The sequence below is a fragment of the Lethenteron reissneri genome, chromosome 31, assembly GCF_015708825.2.
Source record: "Lethenteron reissneri isolate LAM-NWPU_2019-01 chromosome 31, ASM1570882v1, whole genome shotgun sequence".
Lineage (NCBI taxonomy): Eukaryota > Metazoa > Chordata > Hyperoartia > Petromyzontiformes > Petromyzontidae > Lethenteron > Lethenteron reissneri.
The window spans coordinates 9,361,942-9,378,794 of record NC_083809.1 but is presented as its reverse complement, the minus strand read 5'-3'; the positions used below and the strand labels follow the sequence as shown (position 1 = coordinate 9,378,794).

General features: G+C 45.8%; 1 protein-coding gene across 1 annotated transcript in view; it reads left to right on the top strand.

Moving 5' to 3' along the window:
* The window catches only part of LOC133349765 (dynein axonemal heavy chain 7-like), a 71,226-nt gene extending 54,598 nt beyond the window's left edge, over positions 1 to 16,628 (top strand). The window contains 17 exon segments of the mRNA XM_061563485.1: positions 54 to 244; positions 845 to 978; positions 1,622 to 1,957; positions 2,498 to 2,624; positions 3,365 to 3,559; positions 5,777 to 5,869; positions 6,701 to 6,877; positions 8,120 to 8,281; positions 9,537 to 9,737; positions 10,230 to 10,391; positions 10,871 to 11,056; positions 11,863 to 12,000; positions 13,712 to 13,942; positions 14,043 to 14,195; positions 14,358 to 14,535; positions 14,960 to 15,063; positions 15,600 to 16,628. Coding sequence (XP_061419469.1) covers positions 54 to 244; positions 845 to 978; positions 1,622 to 1,957; positions 2,498 to 2,624; positions 3,365 to 3,559; positions 5,777 to 5,869; positions 6,701 to 6,877; positions 8,120 to 8,281; positions 9,537 to 9,737; positions 10,230 to 10,391; positions 10,871 to 11,056; positions 11,863 to 12,000; positions 13,712 to 13,942; positions 14,043 to 14,195; positions 14,358 to 14,535; positions 14,960 to 15,063; positions 15,600 to 15,806 — 2,975 coding nt within the window. The 3' untranslated portion in view covers positions 15,807 to 16,628.
* Positions 16,629 to 16,853: the final 225 nt, after the last annotated feature.

The window sequence follows — 16,853 nt, the reverse complement described above, 5'->3', positions numbered from 1 at the left end:
ACTAGCCCAAACAATTTCTTGAGGCTGTATGGGGGATCTTCGTCTTTGTGCAGTGCTGTTGGAGGGCGTGGGTGAGGAGCTGGATCCGATACTGGAGCCGTTGCTCTTGAGGCAAACCTTCCGGCAGGGCGGAACGCTGTGCATGCGTCTTGGAGACTCCACCATCGAGTACTCGCAAGACTTCCGCTTCTACATCACGACGAAGCTACGCAACCCCCACTACACGCCGGAGACCTCTGTCAAGGTGCTGCGTCGGCTACTCACGTGACTCAACATGTACCGGAAAAGCAGAAAAATGGAGTGCAAATCTGCTTTTCGTTTTCGTGCCATATAACACGTCATTGAAAATGAATGCCTAAAAACTATGAACTAGCAAATATTAATTGTATAATTGCACAGGAGTTTGCTAAATATGCTTTTTCCTTGGAGACCAATTATTTACACCGCTGATACCAGCCTTTGACAAATACATTAACCTGTAGGTCCTTTTGTATCACACCAGTCTGGCCAAATATAACCAGCTTGGGCAGGAGGGTTTTATGACATAACCAAAGCAACCTCACTTGCGGGAGGAGCTCACTAATGGCACTACGTCCAGATCTTTCAATGGTCTGTAGTTGTTCATACAGTCTAGTCTGGTTGTACCCTGAATGGATTGTAGGCAGGTTGTCGTGAATATTTCAAGCTGGCACAAGTGATTCTGTAATTGGGTCCACGTTTCAAACAATGTGCTCAGACGAGGTGGGTTGGTTGATAATCAGCGAAGGCCATTATGTGTCAGATGGCCTACCTGGGTTTTCTGTTGTCACGTGCCAATCACGGACTCTGATGTTCCCTCCCACAGGTGACTCTGCTGAACTTCATGATCACCCCCGAGGGCATGCAAGACCAACTCCTGGGCATCGTCGTCGCGAAGGAACGCCCGGATTTGGAAGAGGAAAAGCAATCTCTTATTCTTCAAAGTGCAGAAAATAAGAGGTCTGTGATAATGTGTAAGATATCACTTGAAAACTAAAATCTATAATTGAAAATAACTTTAAAATGTCTTCACTTCCTTTTTAATTTTCACTACTTATTCAAGAATTTCATGTGAAATGGTCGACCGAGTGGCGTTCATCAAGTTAAGTTAAAATGTCCTCTAATTTACATTTATTTATATTTCAATCTAAGGAGAAGTTTCCCTCAAAGCTATTTTTGGATAACCCAGGCCAGGTCCTAAATATTCTCACCAATGAAAAAAATAAGTTATTGTCACTCTTCATGAGACCATCTTCTCTTCTTTCAGTGACATAGTTTAGTGAGGAGTTATATCTATATAACTGTGAAATCACTGACGTTTCAAGTGGAAAAGAGTTGATGGCCTCTGGCTGCTCCCCAACAAGTGCACGAAGTAAAGTAAATTATTTAGAAGTTAGTTGTCACTTCAGTGAATTTACAGCATTGAGAAACTAAAGGAATGTGTTTCATCACCACGTGAAGGATATCTCTAGCAGGGCCTGTTAAGAAACACCATTGACTCTCAGGCCACACTGCAACAGGAATATTGAATGTATTCAGCCCGTGTTGTAGAGTATGATGTAAAGTGTAAAGCACTGCCCTGACAAATGCCATTCGTTGTTAGGCAACTGAAGGAAATAGAAGACAAGATTCTGGAGGTTCTGTCGACATCAGAGGGGAACATCTTGGAGGATGAAACAGCCATCAAGGTGCTGTCTTCCTCCAAGGTTTTAGCCAACGAGACTTCCGAGAAGCAGTCCAAAGCTGAGGAGACGGAGCGACAGATCGATGCCGCACGACTTGGCTACCGCCCCGTCGCGCTGCATTCCTCCATCCTCTTCTTCTCCATCGCCGACCTGGCCAGCATCGAGCCTATGTACCAGTACTCGCTCGGGTGGTTCATCACCCTCTTCACCATGTCCATCCACAACTCGGAGAAGTCTGACAATCTTGACACACGGTCAGTAATGCTGCTGCTGCTGCATTGTGGGACGGTCTCCCTGCATGGGTGGTGATGCGACCAAGCGGTAGTGCGCTGAGGTTCACAGTTCGGATCCAGCAGTCACATTGGTAGTGGGTGTGATAACTGTAATAGTACGAGGCGCTGTCTGCTGCACAGTGGACGTTAAAGATCCCATGACGTAATTCGCAAGAGTAGGCCATTGTGTGGCGACGTTATGATCCAAATCTGCCAAATTCGAAAATGTTCCCGCAAATTACTCCAATCATGGCAATCATTGCCGCCTACATGCAGACTAATGCCCCGGGTCACTCTTGCAAATGAAACTGCCCTGGTCTATTGAGTCCTCTGCTAGTTAAACAGAAGAAACTTGAACTCTGGGATGCACTCAAATTTGCCTCCAGTCTCAACCTATACACACACACATATGTGTGTGTGTATAGGTTTACACATACACGTATGTGCTACCAATGTGGCCTAATTTGAATGAGTTAGTACATACTGCAATATTCATGTACGTGCAATATTTCTCCTGTACAGGCTCCAGACACTGAAGGACCACTTCACCTACTCCTTGTACACAAACGTTTGCCGCTCTTTGTTTGAAAAGGATAAGTTGCTGTTTTCTCTGAGCCTCACCATCAACCTGCTGAGACACGAACATCTGGTGAGTGCTGCCGCGAGGTGATTGTAAAGAGGACGACGCTGTTACCACCGCCGTGTTGTCCATGATCTGCAGCTCCTTGCTCCTCGTTCACGTCTAGCTGGTGCATTGTGTCAGTGAATTGTATAAGTGCATTTGCTGATGACGTTTACCCTTACAAATGAATTAAATACATTATTTACTGATACTGAGTTTGCTGATAATACTGCCATCGCACATTTGATTGTTCAGTAAAAAGGGACAGCGAAGACTTAAACGATATTCACATGCCATATAATTATTTATTTTTATGTTTCTGTTGCGACGAAATGCGAGCCCGGTACAATTCGCCGATAAACTTTGGAGAGGGGGGGCGGAACAGATATTCCCCGAGAATTCCAATTCAGCATTCAATGTGCCGGGAACTTTAACTATTTAACTTTTAATTCACATAAGTTTATGCGTGATACGTCTTAAATTTTTGAAGGGTTCATCTCTTAATTAATCACTACTCAAGGGTAACTGTTCATATACCAATTCAAGACTGTTCATCTAGAAACATTCTGAAAAGTTACTTTCTATCACGGCCCCTCAGAGTATACGGCGTAACAGTGCAGTCTCCAACATTCATTCACTCCATCTGTGGCCCCTCTGTGTGCTCTGAAGAAGGGCCATCGCCTGGAATGTCACCTCCTATGTATTTAATTCTATAATACCTGGATGACGAGGAGCCCACGTATGCTGATTGTGGGTGCGCTCTACAGATTGATGAAGAGGAGTGGAGGTTCCTTCTCACTGGAGGAATTGGCCTGGACAACCCATTCTCCAGTCCGTGCGCCTGGCTGCCTACCAAAGCGTGGGACGAGATCTGCCGACTCGACGCTCTGCCCTCCTTCCAGGGCATCCGCAAGGAATTCATGCGCCTCAAGGACGGCTGGAAGGACGTGTACGACAAACCTGTGGGTGAACACACAGACCCCCCCTGTCTCTACACACTGGAGATGTGGGGTGTACATGCAAACGTATGATTAAGGCTGTAAGTCATTGTCGAAGTATAAGTAACCTTTAAAATTGATCTACTCGTGAGTAATTCACCATTTGTTTTGTCATGGATAGTCTTCATTGAAGTATTTCACCGAGATCATCCCTTGAGATGGAACATCTGGTTTCATTCGTGAGCTCACTGTCACACAAAACGGTGTCTACGAACGTGCACCGTCACTGGTGCATGCTGCTCATCGCACGTTTGATGGGGGTTTTTTCCCCGAAGATCTTTATATGTTTACTATTTAGGTTGCATAGATCGCAATAATGCAATTTATATTGCACTCAAGAAAAATAATACTTGGTTTGCATCTATCATATCATAACTTAAGTAGTTTGAACTAATATTGATGCATATTATTGACGCAAACTCTTGTAAATATATTGATTGGACTGTCTTAATATTTCTGGATGCCTCAAGGCAATGTGTTTACATGTTATAAATTTGTAGAATTTTCACAACTAATAGAGAGACTTGGTTAAACCTCGTTTTAGCTTATATGGCTGAACAGCAATAACGATGGTGGATCGCTCACTAATTCACTCCAGTCACTTGCTCACCAGTGTGGGCAGTCACCTCCTTATCACTCTTCTACTGCTACTGCCATAGTTACCATTGTGTGTGGGTATGTTGACCTTCTTTCACACCGTGTTTAGCCAACTGTACTAATTGGGAGGTGTGAAAGGTGTGAACTTCACTTGTTGAGTCTTCCCCTCCATGTTGAGGACTGGTCCATACCAGATTGACTGTTTCGTCTCTGATTCACGCTGTGTTCACTCTTAATTTAATCGAATCTAAATTAGATTTATAGAGCGGTTTCACTCAAGGTGCTTGATTACATAGCTTGCAAACGATGACAGAAAGGGATGATGTAGTTGACATGGGCGTACGAGCATTGGTGAATGAATGACACCGATAGAGGGCACATGGGATCACGAAAGGGTAGGGAAGGGACGGCAAGGAGTGGAGGGGCGAGGGGAGGGAAGAGGCAGAGAATGGGCAATAGGGAAGAGGTGGAGCTTTAAGAGAGGGACAGAAGGAGGTTAAGGAGGAAGCATTGGCTAATGCACAGGGCAAGTTGATTCCAGTGGAGGGATGCAGGGAGGGAGAAGGACCGAAAACGGGATTGGACACAGGGGAGAAGGAGGGACAGGGAGAGACAGAGAGGGAGAGAGAAGATTGGGAACGAAGTGGTCGAGAGGAGGGGACGTGGAATGAGATAAGAGAGGCGAGGTGATGAGGTGGGGCAAGACCATGAAGAGATTCAAAGATGAGCGTCAACTATATGAAGAGCCAGCGGTGTAGTGAACGGACAGCCAGTGAAGTTGAAGGAGGAGGGGTGAAGTGTGAGATTTAAAGGGGAGATTGCAGGTCACAGTGCTCCTCATTCCACTTCACTCACACGGCTCCGTTTTGGCATTCCCTTCTCTTTTCTTCCCCCCCCCCCCCCCAAGCTCTCACAATAACCTTGCTAATTTCAAGAAACGTGTAAACTCTTGCCTAATGCAGCCTTGAACGTGCTGTTTGTTGCTCGCCGCTTGACCCTTTTGGCCTTTGGACATGCGCTTAGCAACTGTTTAATGATCCCTCGTCATCCCTTGTTAAGCACCACCATTGCGGTTGTTATGGGTAGGTCACCCTTCAAAAAGAGCTGTTTAGCTCGGTGGGCCTTACCTTAATTTCATATTTTATGATTTATTACAGCAAAATCAATCTACTTTAATCCAACGATGTATTTATCCAGGAAAACCATAGTGAGTCACATGACTATTTCAGAAGAGTCCTGTATTGGGACTCTCCAATCAATGAGGAAACCAGAGCACTTGGAGAAAACCCACGCATGCAAGATGACAAAAAACTATCCCCGTACAGATAGAAACAGATGGTGATTAGTCCACTTGCAATACTGCCTTCTCCTGGCGAGCTAGGGTCTGGCACCTCCTCGACGCCCACAGGAAGGGATTTTCACAATATCTGTGCGGTGATCCACCAACCCTTGCTGCTGCCTCCACACAGCGCTGGATCGCAGGCAGCCACGTACAGCGTGCCAGCGCCGCCCGGGCTCATTAAGTCTCACACAGAGTCTGTGTACGTGTATCGGGGATGAAAATATGTTGTGGCGAGTGTGCAGGAGCCTCACCACGCCATGTTCCCTGGGGACTGGCAGGGCAAGCTGGGCCACTTCCAGCGCATGCTGGTCATCCGCTGTCTGCGGCCAGACAAGGTGACCGTCGGGGCGCATGGGTTCCCGTGACGTGTTGTCGCAGTTGTGTCCGTCGTGGGCGTCATCTCGTTTTCACAGAGAGCAGCACTTGTGGCTCTTACCACAGTGAATCGGGCTTGTTCAGTGACAGTGGGCAAGCCAGTAATCGTTTGCAGAGTCGGCTACCAATTCCAAAACTTGGGAGCGGGTGATCGATCCCAGTGGCGTCACCCTTGAAACCGCACGTTATGTGCGGACAATTGGTCAGTGGCAGTCCGTCTTTACGCACCAGCCCCAGGCCCAAGTCACCACGTGGGTCATTGCCCTCGATTCTCAGTTACAAAGTAAAGGTGCAGCTCTGCAATTGCTCGCACGTGTCCACTGCTGGTGGAAGGACCTCCATGAGAGGGAGCTGTCGAGAATATTTTGGTCTACTCTGCCACACTGACCGGGACGTGTTGGAAGAGGTGGGCGTACCCACAGTCTACCCCACCACACGTGACCTGCTTGATCAGCTGTGATGTAGCCATCTACACTCCTGCATGGACAGAGGCAAGGGGGGCATGGGGGAGGGGGGATTTTAAGCAACCCCCCCCCCTTGTTTCAGCTGCCACGCCGGGAGATTTCAGTCGAAGTGGCGACCTCCAGGTTGCAGATCCAGTGCGCGAATCCTTACGCCACAGTGGCGAACATTTTAAGTTCGTCGGTACACATATTTCTAAACGAACGAGTGACCACTCTTTTTTTTCACGCTATTACCGGTAACGCAAATCTCACCCCCCCCCCACCCCTGTTTTTTTCTAATACACCGATCGTCCATAATCGTACCCCTTGCTCCCCTGCCTCCACAAGGTGATCCCCATGGTCCAGGAGTTCGTGACGTCGAACTTGGGCCGCGAGTTTATTGAGCCTCCTCCATTCGACCTGGCCAAGGCATTCGCCGACAGCCACTGCTGCGCACCGCTCCTCTTTGTGCTGTCGCCCGGCGCCGATCCCATGGCGGCTCTGCTCAAGTTCGCCGACGACCAGGTGCCCAGCGTGGGAACGAACCGTGTCGTCGGGAAATAAAATCCGATCACGGGCGCAAATGGCATCGGCGCCATTCCCATGTGCGGCAAGGCTGTCGCGAAGGATGGCGCCATTTGTTTCGCAGACATGTAGTCTGCAGTAGCTTCGCAGGAGGGGGAGAAGTTGCTTTGTGGTTTTTCCCGGTTGAGTAATTTATGGATACACTTTTTGGGTTTGGCAAATATGGCCCGTAACTCTGCGACACAGTGGCCTACGCTTTCGAATGATGTCCCGGGATCTTTAACGTCCACTGTGAGCAGATGGCGTGTATATTGGTGGTTAGTCCAACCTGCAGTATTGACCAGGGTGGTCTGCTGGAACGAACCATGACAACCACTTTACACGAGAAATCGAAAGCAGTGCATAAACACAAATCGATATTAAATCATATCATACCATGGTAAGTCCTCGCTTAACACGTGTTCACACTATGACGCGGTTCTTCCGCTACGGAACACTTTGCGCACAACGCTGAACACGCCATTATAACGCGGAAGTTGCCCATTATAACGCGATTTCTGAGCTGTCGACAATGAACTACCTTCTTGAGCTGCAAGGCTGAGCAGTGTGTGATGTAGTACGCGGAATGATATAGTCAAGCGGCGGAATAGCATCAGTTATTTGTCCTGCCATCTTACCGCGCGGCAAACTTTATTATTTCATTATTTATGGGGAATTTTTTTTTGCTGAACGCAGCAGTTTTCAGGAACTCATCTACCGCGTTAAACGAGGACTTACTATATATTAGAAAAATGTTGCTGGCTTCCTGCCTGGATTCCTGTGTGCCTGGCTGGCACGCAAGTGCACATATGCGCGATGGCATCACCTACATCCCACAGCGTCGATACGTGCATTTCGCTGACGTCACACCTCTTACCCACCCAATCTCCACCCTGGGCGTAGATCCTGCACCGTCATCCTCACAAATTGTATATTTATTCCACAAAGGTTTTGCGGGTGGGCGGATAGTAATATCCGAAGGACCTGTAGGCTGCTCGTTAAATTATGCACGGCTACTGTAATGTTATATGCTGTTGCTGTCAAAATCAGTTACTCTTATCCACTGGCATGCAGACACTAGTTATAACCCATGACAAATACAAATACGTCTTGGCACAAAGCCCTGAGGGAGCACGAAAATCGGTTCTGTGTGGAACATGCGAGTGATGGTGGTGACGTGTAGCTGCTACTCTGTGCCCACAGGGGTTTGGTGGTTCCAAGATGAGCTCCCTGTCCCTGGGTCAAGGCCAGGGCCCGATTGCCAAACGCATGCTGGAGCAAGCGGTAAGGGACGGCTCCTGGGTGGTGCTGCAGAACTGTCATCTGGCCACCTCCTGGATGACCACACTGGACAGCATCTGCGAGGTATCGACAATCAACACTGCTCACTCACGCTGCGTAGCTAAGCGCCCGCCCACCCGCTCCTGTGTCACCTGCTGCTGGATTGTGGCTGACACCGTTGTACAATAATGCGCTGTCCAGGTGGACATCTAGTCACGATGATGTGGTGGTTTCGTGGGAGTAGCTTTTGTGTTACTGTTCAGGAAATCCTCACCTTAAACTTCACCCTCACTGTAAAAAATGCCAATGGGTTTAACACATAGACTTTCTACATCATGAGGCCTCCTTTGCCAGTACCAAAATATAATAATAGGTTTTCCCCTTTTTTCCAGCAACAAAACTGAAACCTTTTTACAAGGACTCATGTTTACATTAACCACAATACCTGCGGTCAGAATGCAAACAAAAAACACACTCTGATAATATATGCATTGTCCTGGAAACTGATTCGTCCACACCAGAGACAGCTTTCCTTAGAGCCTGGTCTCATACGGTGTGTCGGCGTCATGGTCTAAAATTGCCGAATTTGAAATATGATACCACAAATTAGTTAATTGGAAACTACATTTCGATTTAAAGCTTTCGTGACTGCAGGGATTCATCTTCTTGGTTTTTTCGGTAAAGTCACGTAGAAGGGAAGTAATAAAATAATAAAAAATAAAACATAATAAAATAATTCTCACTGAGAATTATTTTATTATGTTTTATTTCTCACTGAGAATTATTTTATTATGTTTTATTTTTATTATTTTATTACTTCCCTTCTACGTGACTTTACTGAAAGAACCAAGAAGATGGAAACTACATAACAATGTCACCCCTGACTTAAAACTTTCGTGACTGCAGGAATTCATATTTTTGGTTCTTTCGGTAAAGTCACATAGATAGAAAATAAAAATTAAATTAAATAAAAATGAAAAATAAATAAAAAATGAAAGCAAAAAGCCCACGACGTTTCGATCGCAACGCAAGCGGTCCTCTTTCTCTCCGCCTGATGAAGACCGCTTGTGTTGCGATCGAAACGTCGTGGCTTTTTTGCTTTTATTTTTAATTTATTTTTATTTTCTATTTCCTGAAAGAACCAAGACTATGAATGTCACCCCTGCTGTATATCTACTGCAGACAACAGTACGTGCAACACAGTACCTTCGTGATAGCCTTGTGCTATAAGAATGGCACAAATACCAAATGTACAAAACTCTTATCATCTTGCAGGAAAAACATTTCATAGTGAAGAGACAAGAGTGCTCTGCGATGTGAGCTGCGATTTTGTTTTTAGGAGCTGAATCCAGAAACGACGCATCCAGACTTCCGCTTGTGGCTGACAAGCTACCCATCAGCTACCTTCCCTGTGGCCGTACTACAAAACGGAGTCAAGATGACAAATGAGGCACCAAAGGGACTCCGCTCGAACATCACCCGCTCCTACCTCATGGACCCCATCTCTGACCCAGACTTCTTCAACAGCTGCACCAAACCAGTAACGATGACCAGCACTGCTTGTTCCACACGCCCAGATCATAGCCTTGCCACATTTAATATTTACAAAGATTGTTAAATAACCAAGCCTGAAAACATCACAAATATGTTTTCTGCTGGTCTTTATATATATGTAATAAAAAAATGTTTAACAGCACATTCACGCTAGCATGGCCTCTCAAACCATGCATGATGTTCAATCTTGATTTGAAGCTTTCGTGACTGCAAGAATTCATACTCTGGTTATTTCGGTAAAGTCACCTAGATAGAAAAAATAACTAGTTATTAACTAGTTAGTTAAAGTCACGTAGAGAGAAAAAATAACTAGTTATTAACTAGTTATAACTATTTATTTGTTCTATCTACGTGACTTTACCCAGGTCTCACCCAACGTGACTTTACCGAAAGAACCAAAGAGCATGCATGATGTTGTTTGCTCTGCATGGCGTCTGGTGACGATGTCTGCAAAGTGATATCTGGTGTCTGTGTGCAGGGAGAATTCAAGAAACTGCTGTTTGGCCTTACATTCTTCCACGCATTGGCGCAAGAAAGGAGAAAATTTGGACCTCTGGGCTGGAACAATCCTTACGAATTTAACGAAACAGACTTGCGCATCAGTGTGCAGCAACTCCACATCTTCCTGTGCCAATACGAGGTGACACACAACTGCAACATGACTTGACATATATTACCATGTGAGTGCCTGGGGACTAGGCATACGAATTGTGATGAGAACCACTCTAAGCTCATTTGAGGAAGGATATGCTGACCTTGACCTCGACTCTATGATTGTAGTGCCGATTATCAGGGCCACCCAGAGGGGCGGGGAAAAGGGGCAATTGTCCCAGGTTTCACCCAACAAAAAGAGGGTCCCACTTCCAGGCCCGTTTTTTGTCACGAATGAATAAGGAGGCCCTACGTGACATTCTGTCCTGGGCCTCCAGGAGCCTCTGAGCAGCCTCACCGATTATGGCTCGTAAAGTAACGCCACAGGAAAACGGTAAACCTAGTTTACTTGTTGAGAAAGAACCATTGAGGAAATGCAGTCGAACTCTTGCTCATTGCATTTAGCATCCTGCTAGAGCCACGAAGAACAACAACGACAACAATGAAAATGTCTGTTGTCACGTGCAGGATACGCCGTTTGAAGCTCTGCGGTACATGACGGGCGAGTGCAACTACGGAGGCCGTGTGACGGATGAGTGGGACCGCCGCACACTGCGCACCATCCTCAGCAAGTTCTACTGCGAGGACATCGTTGCGAATGAGCAGTACAAGTTTGACAGCAGTGGCCACTACTACGCTCCCCCGGATGGCGACGTGAGAACCGCTAACCTTCTATCTCTACTCGCATGACTGCTGTTCCCGTGAACTTCACTCCTTGATTCCTCCATGCGTGTTGAGGACTCGGTCCACCAGGCATCGACTGTCGCGTCTCATTCCTGCATGCTGTGTTCAACAAACATGCTGCAGCACGTAACAACACACTCACTGACTCACTCATTCCGTCACTCACCCATTCACTCACACACCCACTCATCCACTCACTAAACCACCTTGCTGCAGCACGCAACACTTATCTTTACGCTTCTTCCCTCGTGCTGCTCGACTTTACAATTCCTACCATCGTTTCGTTTATCACTTCTGATTAGCACGATTTTCTACGTGCGTTGCGAAAGAAGTTCAACATACACACATCCAACCATTGATCAATTCTGTAAACGTGTTAATAACTCTTACTTATCACAACTATGACAGCGCTCTTTGTTGCTGGCCGCTTGCTGTGTTGGGCCTTTGGGCCTACTGTGCTCAGAAACTGTGTAAACAAAAGTATCTGCCAGGGCCCTCAAGGGTGCCACCAGCAGTATTTCCTCCAGGCCCATTGCTGTCTCAGGAGAGACCTCTGATTGGAGTTGGGTAACCGCTGTGGTCCACATGCACGAGCTGTCCGTGATTATTCCTGTTGCTCGAGTGTAGCGAGCACATGGTGTCAACCCCGTCACCAACGACTGCACACAAACACCATCACATTAAACTTGGTTCTGCACTTAATTTGGCAAGAGTTCCAATGTTGTGTTTACAAATAAACGAGTAAAAAGTATATAAATGCTGACTGTGTTTTCCAGTACGACAGCTACCTGGAGTACGCCAAATCCCTCCCGATCAACTCTGACCCAGAGGTGTTTAGCATGAACGCCAATGCCGATATAACCAAGGACCAGGCGGAGACACAGCAGCTGTTTGACTGCATCCTCCTCACCCAGGTATGGTCAGTGCCCAACGGCCATTTCACAATCGCTGGATTTCACCACAAAACCTGCTACAATGTCATGAACTCCCAAATCTTCGAACACTCAATACAATGCAATCATCAGAGTGCATTTTAGGACAAGTGAAAATAAATATCAAGTGTCATCCTAATGCTTAAATTACGAGTTTTGGATTGTAACATTTCGGTTTTCAGAGTTTTAAGGACAATTTCATATCTCTACTCTTTGGTTCTTTCGATAAAGTCACGTAGGTATTAAATAAAATAAATCACGACATTTCGGGCGCAACACAAGTGTCCGTCATCAGGTGGGAAAGCATGGTTTCTGCTGCTGAGGCAGACTGTTTAAACAGTCTGCCTCAGCAGCAGACCATGCTTTCCCACCTGCAGTCACGAAAGCTTCAAATCAAGATTGAATTTCACATCTCATTTTTGAATGTTGGATAATATTCACGTAATAATTACATTTGTTGTATGTATATTTAACTTCGTTTGCACCGTACATAGCCAACCGTGCTAATCGGAGGTGGGGGGGGGAAGGACAACAAACTAAGCAGATAAAAGCAGTTACTCTGCGAACGAAAGTGATGATGTCATCCAATGTCATGTGACAACATTTTTGGCAGGATAATCAGAGAAGTGAGGCGGAAACAATGTTGCGTCCTTTGACATCATAGTTACAGATCCCGAATATCCACTGAATTTGGATTATCCACAATTTTGTATCACAGCCCAATTTTTCAGATTTACTTGACAAACTGTGGTTTATGGACACACCGTCGAAGCAAACATTTCGGATAGAATCCAGATACAGTTAGGTGCCATTTTTTTTAGCATTTAAAGATGTACATTACTTGCAAATGCACTATATTTGTGAACTAAACTAAGCATCATGCAAGTGAACATGCGGGTCCAAAGCTAAACAGAACCATTCCCTGATTTCTCATGGCTCTTATTGATAACAATTCCACTTCTAATTTTCACCATAATTCAGAAGCATATTTGCCCTCGCGTATAAAGTCACCGAAGACATTTGTGTGAAACCAATATACAAACAATGTTACGACTGTCAAAACATGAAATTGGTATGGTAGCATTTTTCATATAATCCAGCTTAGGGGCTGTCCATAAATGACGTCATGCACCTGGGGGGGGGGGGGGGTCAGACATTTGTGACGATGTGTGACGAGGGGGGGGGGGGGGTTTAAAAATGTGACGTCACATCAAAATGTGCAACTTTGAATAAATATAGACAACACGTTCTACTTAATTAAATATACTTTTTAATAAATGTTTTCTCCTACAACATCAGAGTGCAGTGCCACATTACATACGCACTACAATGACAATAGTTTAAAGCGATTTGAAGTATGTTTTATATATTTTTTGGGGGGGGGGCAGAGCTTTGTGACGTCATATTTGAGGGGGGGCCGTGTGACGAAGGGGTCAAAAATCGTCCAACATCGTGTGACATCATTTATGAACGGCCCCTTAGCAAATAGTGTGTTTTGTAATTAATATTCTGCATCTCAAACCGCTGTCGAGGCACAGGAAACTAGACGAGCAGGAAGGCAGCCGGAACCGGCGCTATCAATTCCATAATCTTTGTGGTCCTGTTTTGGATTGTTTGGGCAACTTCATGAACTGAACGTGTACGTGACGCACCGAAAGGTGACGGTGATGATTTCATTTCTGGCCTTTCCCAGTCACGGACGTCCAGTGGGGTTGGCAAGTCTTCGGATACGGCGGTGTACGAAGTCACCGACGACATTCTCGGCAAATTGCCCAGCAGCTTTGACATCGAGGCATCGATGCGTAAATTCCCCACCACCTACAGCCAGAGCATGAACACTGTGCTGGTGCAGGAGATGGGCCGCTTCAACGCTCTGCTGGGCACCATTGCCACGTCCTGCGTCAATATCCAGAAGGCACTCAAGGTACTCCAACAGAAAACACCACCAGTCCGAGTAGTGTCATGAATAATGCGGCATGGGTCCCATGTGTTACTCACGCAAGTGTCCCTGTGTATTGGATTAGGGCCTGGTGGTAATGTCTTCAGAGTTGGAGGAGGTTGTGAGCAGCATTCTCAAAGGGAAGATTCCTAGCCTGTGGATGAAGAAATCCTACCCGAGTCTTAAGCCACTTGGCAGTTACATCAATGACTTCCTGGCAAGATTGAAATTCCTTCAGGTACCTCAGTTTATTCTGTTACAATTTCAACACAATAAAATGTATTACAACTAAAGCATTTTAAATTAATTTGACCAGCCTATTATATTTGCTTTTGGACTGTGGCTTACAAGTAAGTTGTGCTGCAGAGTGTTGACACAAGGGTTTGTCTCTCTGCTCCAGGACTGGTACGACAATGGCACACCCCACATCTTCTGGGTGTCCGGTTTTTTCTTCACACAAGCGTTCTTGACAGGAGCTCAGCAGAACTTTTCCCGCAAATACACCATCCCCATCGATCTTCTCGGCTTCGAATTTGAGGTTATGGATGACAAGACGTACAAACAAGCCCCTGACGACGGTGCGTCTCCAGCACACACCCCTTGCAGGCTGGCGCAGTGGCAATGCTTGTGCCTCACACGAAGTAGAGCTGGGGTTCAATTCCTGACTCGGGCACCTTTCTAAATAAAGTTTGTTTGTTCTCACTCCCCCCGTTCTGCATGGGTGTCCCCCTGAGTTATCCAGATGCCTTCCATTGTAAAAAAAAAAGATCATCCCTCTGGGGTCGATAAAACAATAACCACTTTGTGGGCAAATTAACAGTCCGTTGTCCTATGGGTAGACCTCCCCCCATCATAGGAATATGGAATTTCCACTATTGGCTCAGGGCTGTTAACAGGAGATGGGTATTTGCACATTAATTCACTTTGACTTGAGTTACATCTTGATTTAATTGCCTTGTACTGTTATATACAAATACAATACATGCACTGCTTTAATTGCAGGTGTGTACATCCGAGGCCTCTTCCTAGATGGAGCCAGATGGGACCGTAGAACAAAGAAGCTTGCAGAATCATTCCCAAAGGTTCTCTATGACTCCATGCCAGTGGTAAGTCATGGCGACTGAATTATTCTTACAGCAACCCAATACTCGCCCATGCTCAAACTGACGCCATAATGAAGACGGTATCTGTAAAACGTCTCTTCACTGCGTACATTGATCACGTTACTACAAATGGTTCTCCAACTCGACACACCATATAAACACTTAAAATCCATCTCCTATATGAGTGCTATGTAATCATTGTGTTTAGAATGTGTGCTAAAATATCTCTTCCTATTAACCGTTGCAGTATAGTAAATACAGTCACAAAGGATTAAATTGAACAGAATTTAGCATTTTAAGAGCAGTTGCAATACATCATATGCTCAGTTACATATGGTACTGTCGTACAGCAATCAAAAAGAAACAGACACACTATTACAGCTGTCCGTTGAGTTTGGTGATCCATTCCATGGCGTTACTTTCTTGATGTTTCGCGTCTATATCTCCTGAATAGGCATACATGGTACTTAAACAATTCAAGTATTTGAGCAATTTAACATGCATTATTCATTTGGCTTGCCTGTTTTTCTTTTCCACAGATGTGGCTGAGACCTTGCAAAAAGGTGGACATTCCCGATAAGCCGTCTTACCTGGCTCCAGTTTATAAAACGAGCGAGCGGAGAGGCACCCTGTCCACCACCGGGCACTCCACAAACTTTGTCATTGCAATGGCCTTGTCCAGTGACCTGCCGGAGTCCCACTGGATCAGCCGCGGAGTAGCGCTCCTGTGCCAGCTCAGTAATTAGGGCCTCACCCCTACGCGCACATACACACTGCGCATGTGACACACGCACACTGTGCATGTGACACACGCACACTGTGCATGTGACACACTCGCACTGCATGTGATACACACACACTGTGCATGTAACACACGCACACTGTGCATGTGATACACACACACTATGCATGTGACACACTCGCACTGCATGTGACACACACACACACTGTGCATGTAACACACGCACACTGTGCATGTGACATTCTTAATCGTATGCCAACACGTTTACATGCGTGCACGCGGAAACACCCACATCCCACTATGCAGCCAGACGAGGTGATTGTGATGATAACATTGCTGGTACTTGTGGTGTTATGGCACACACCATGTACAGCTTTGCATGAAGGGATACAAACTAGAAACACTCCTACATTGTGCAGAGAGGATTTCATGGCATCACCCAAATGGCAGAACCCACAGGAGGCTTCGGGTACATATCTCCAACCAGAATTACACACGCATACGCATTCAACACGAACACTGCACACGTGTACACATCCTAAGCTCTTACACACACAATAACACAATTAGTTCCAGCAGAACTTCATTGTCCCACACAGGGTTTGAAATGTACCCGAGGCAGAGGAGAGTTTGTGTGCACATGTCCGCAGCGTCCACGTCAAAGTGCCATGCCCTGGAGTCTAGATCTTACAGCTGTCAGCATTGTTCACCAAATACACATACACAATAGTACCCTTGTTGACATGTTCTTTAATTTCCCATTGTAATGCCGTATTTCTGATTTTTGTTAATGTGTGCGAACAAATATTAATTAAATATTTTGACCAAACCAGATCCGTGTTTCATTCCACAGCAAAATACACCACAATGACAACTTAAATCTCTCATGCGCCCCACGAAGACTTTGTGGCATGGCAAGGGGGTACTTTGAATCGTCAGAAATTTTTATTTAGGCAAATGAATGTAAAACCACATTTCCTGTGATCCTTTTTTGTGAAATTATTACCATCCCGGCTCGGACCATCAACTCACTGCACTGTAATCACAGGGA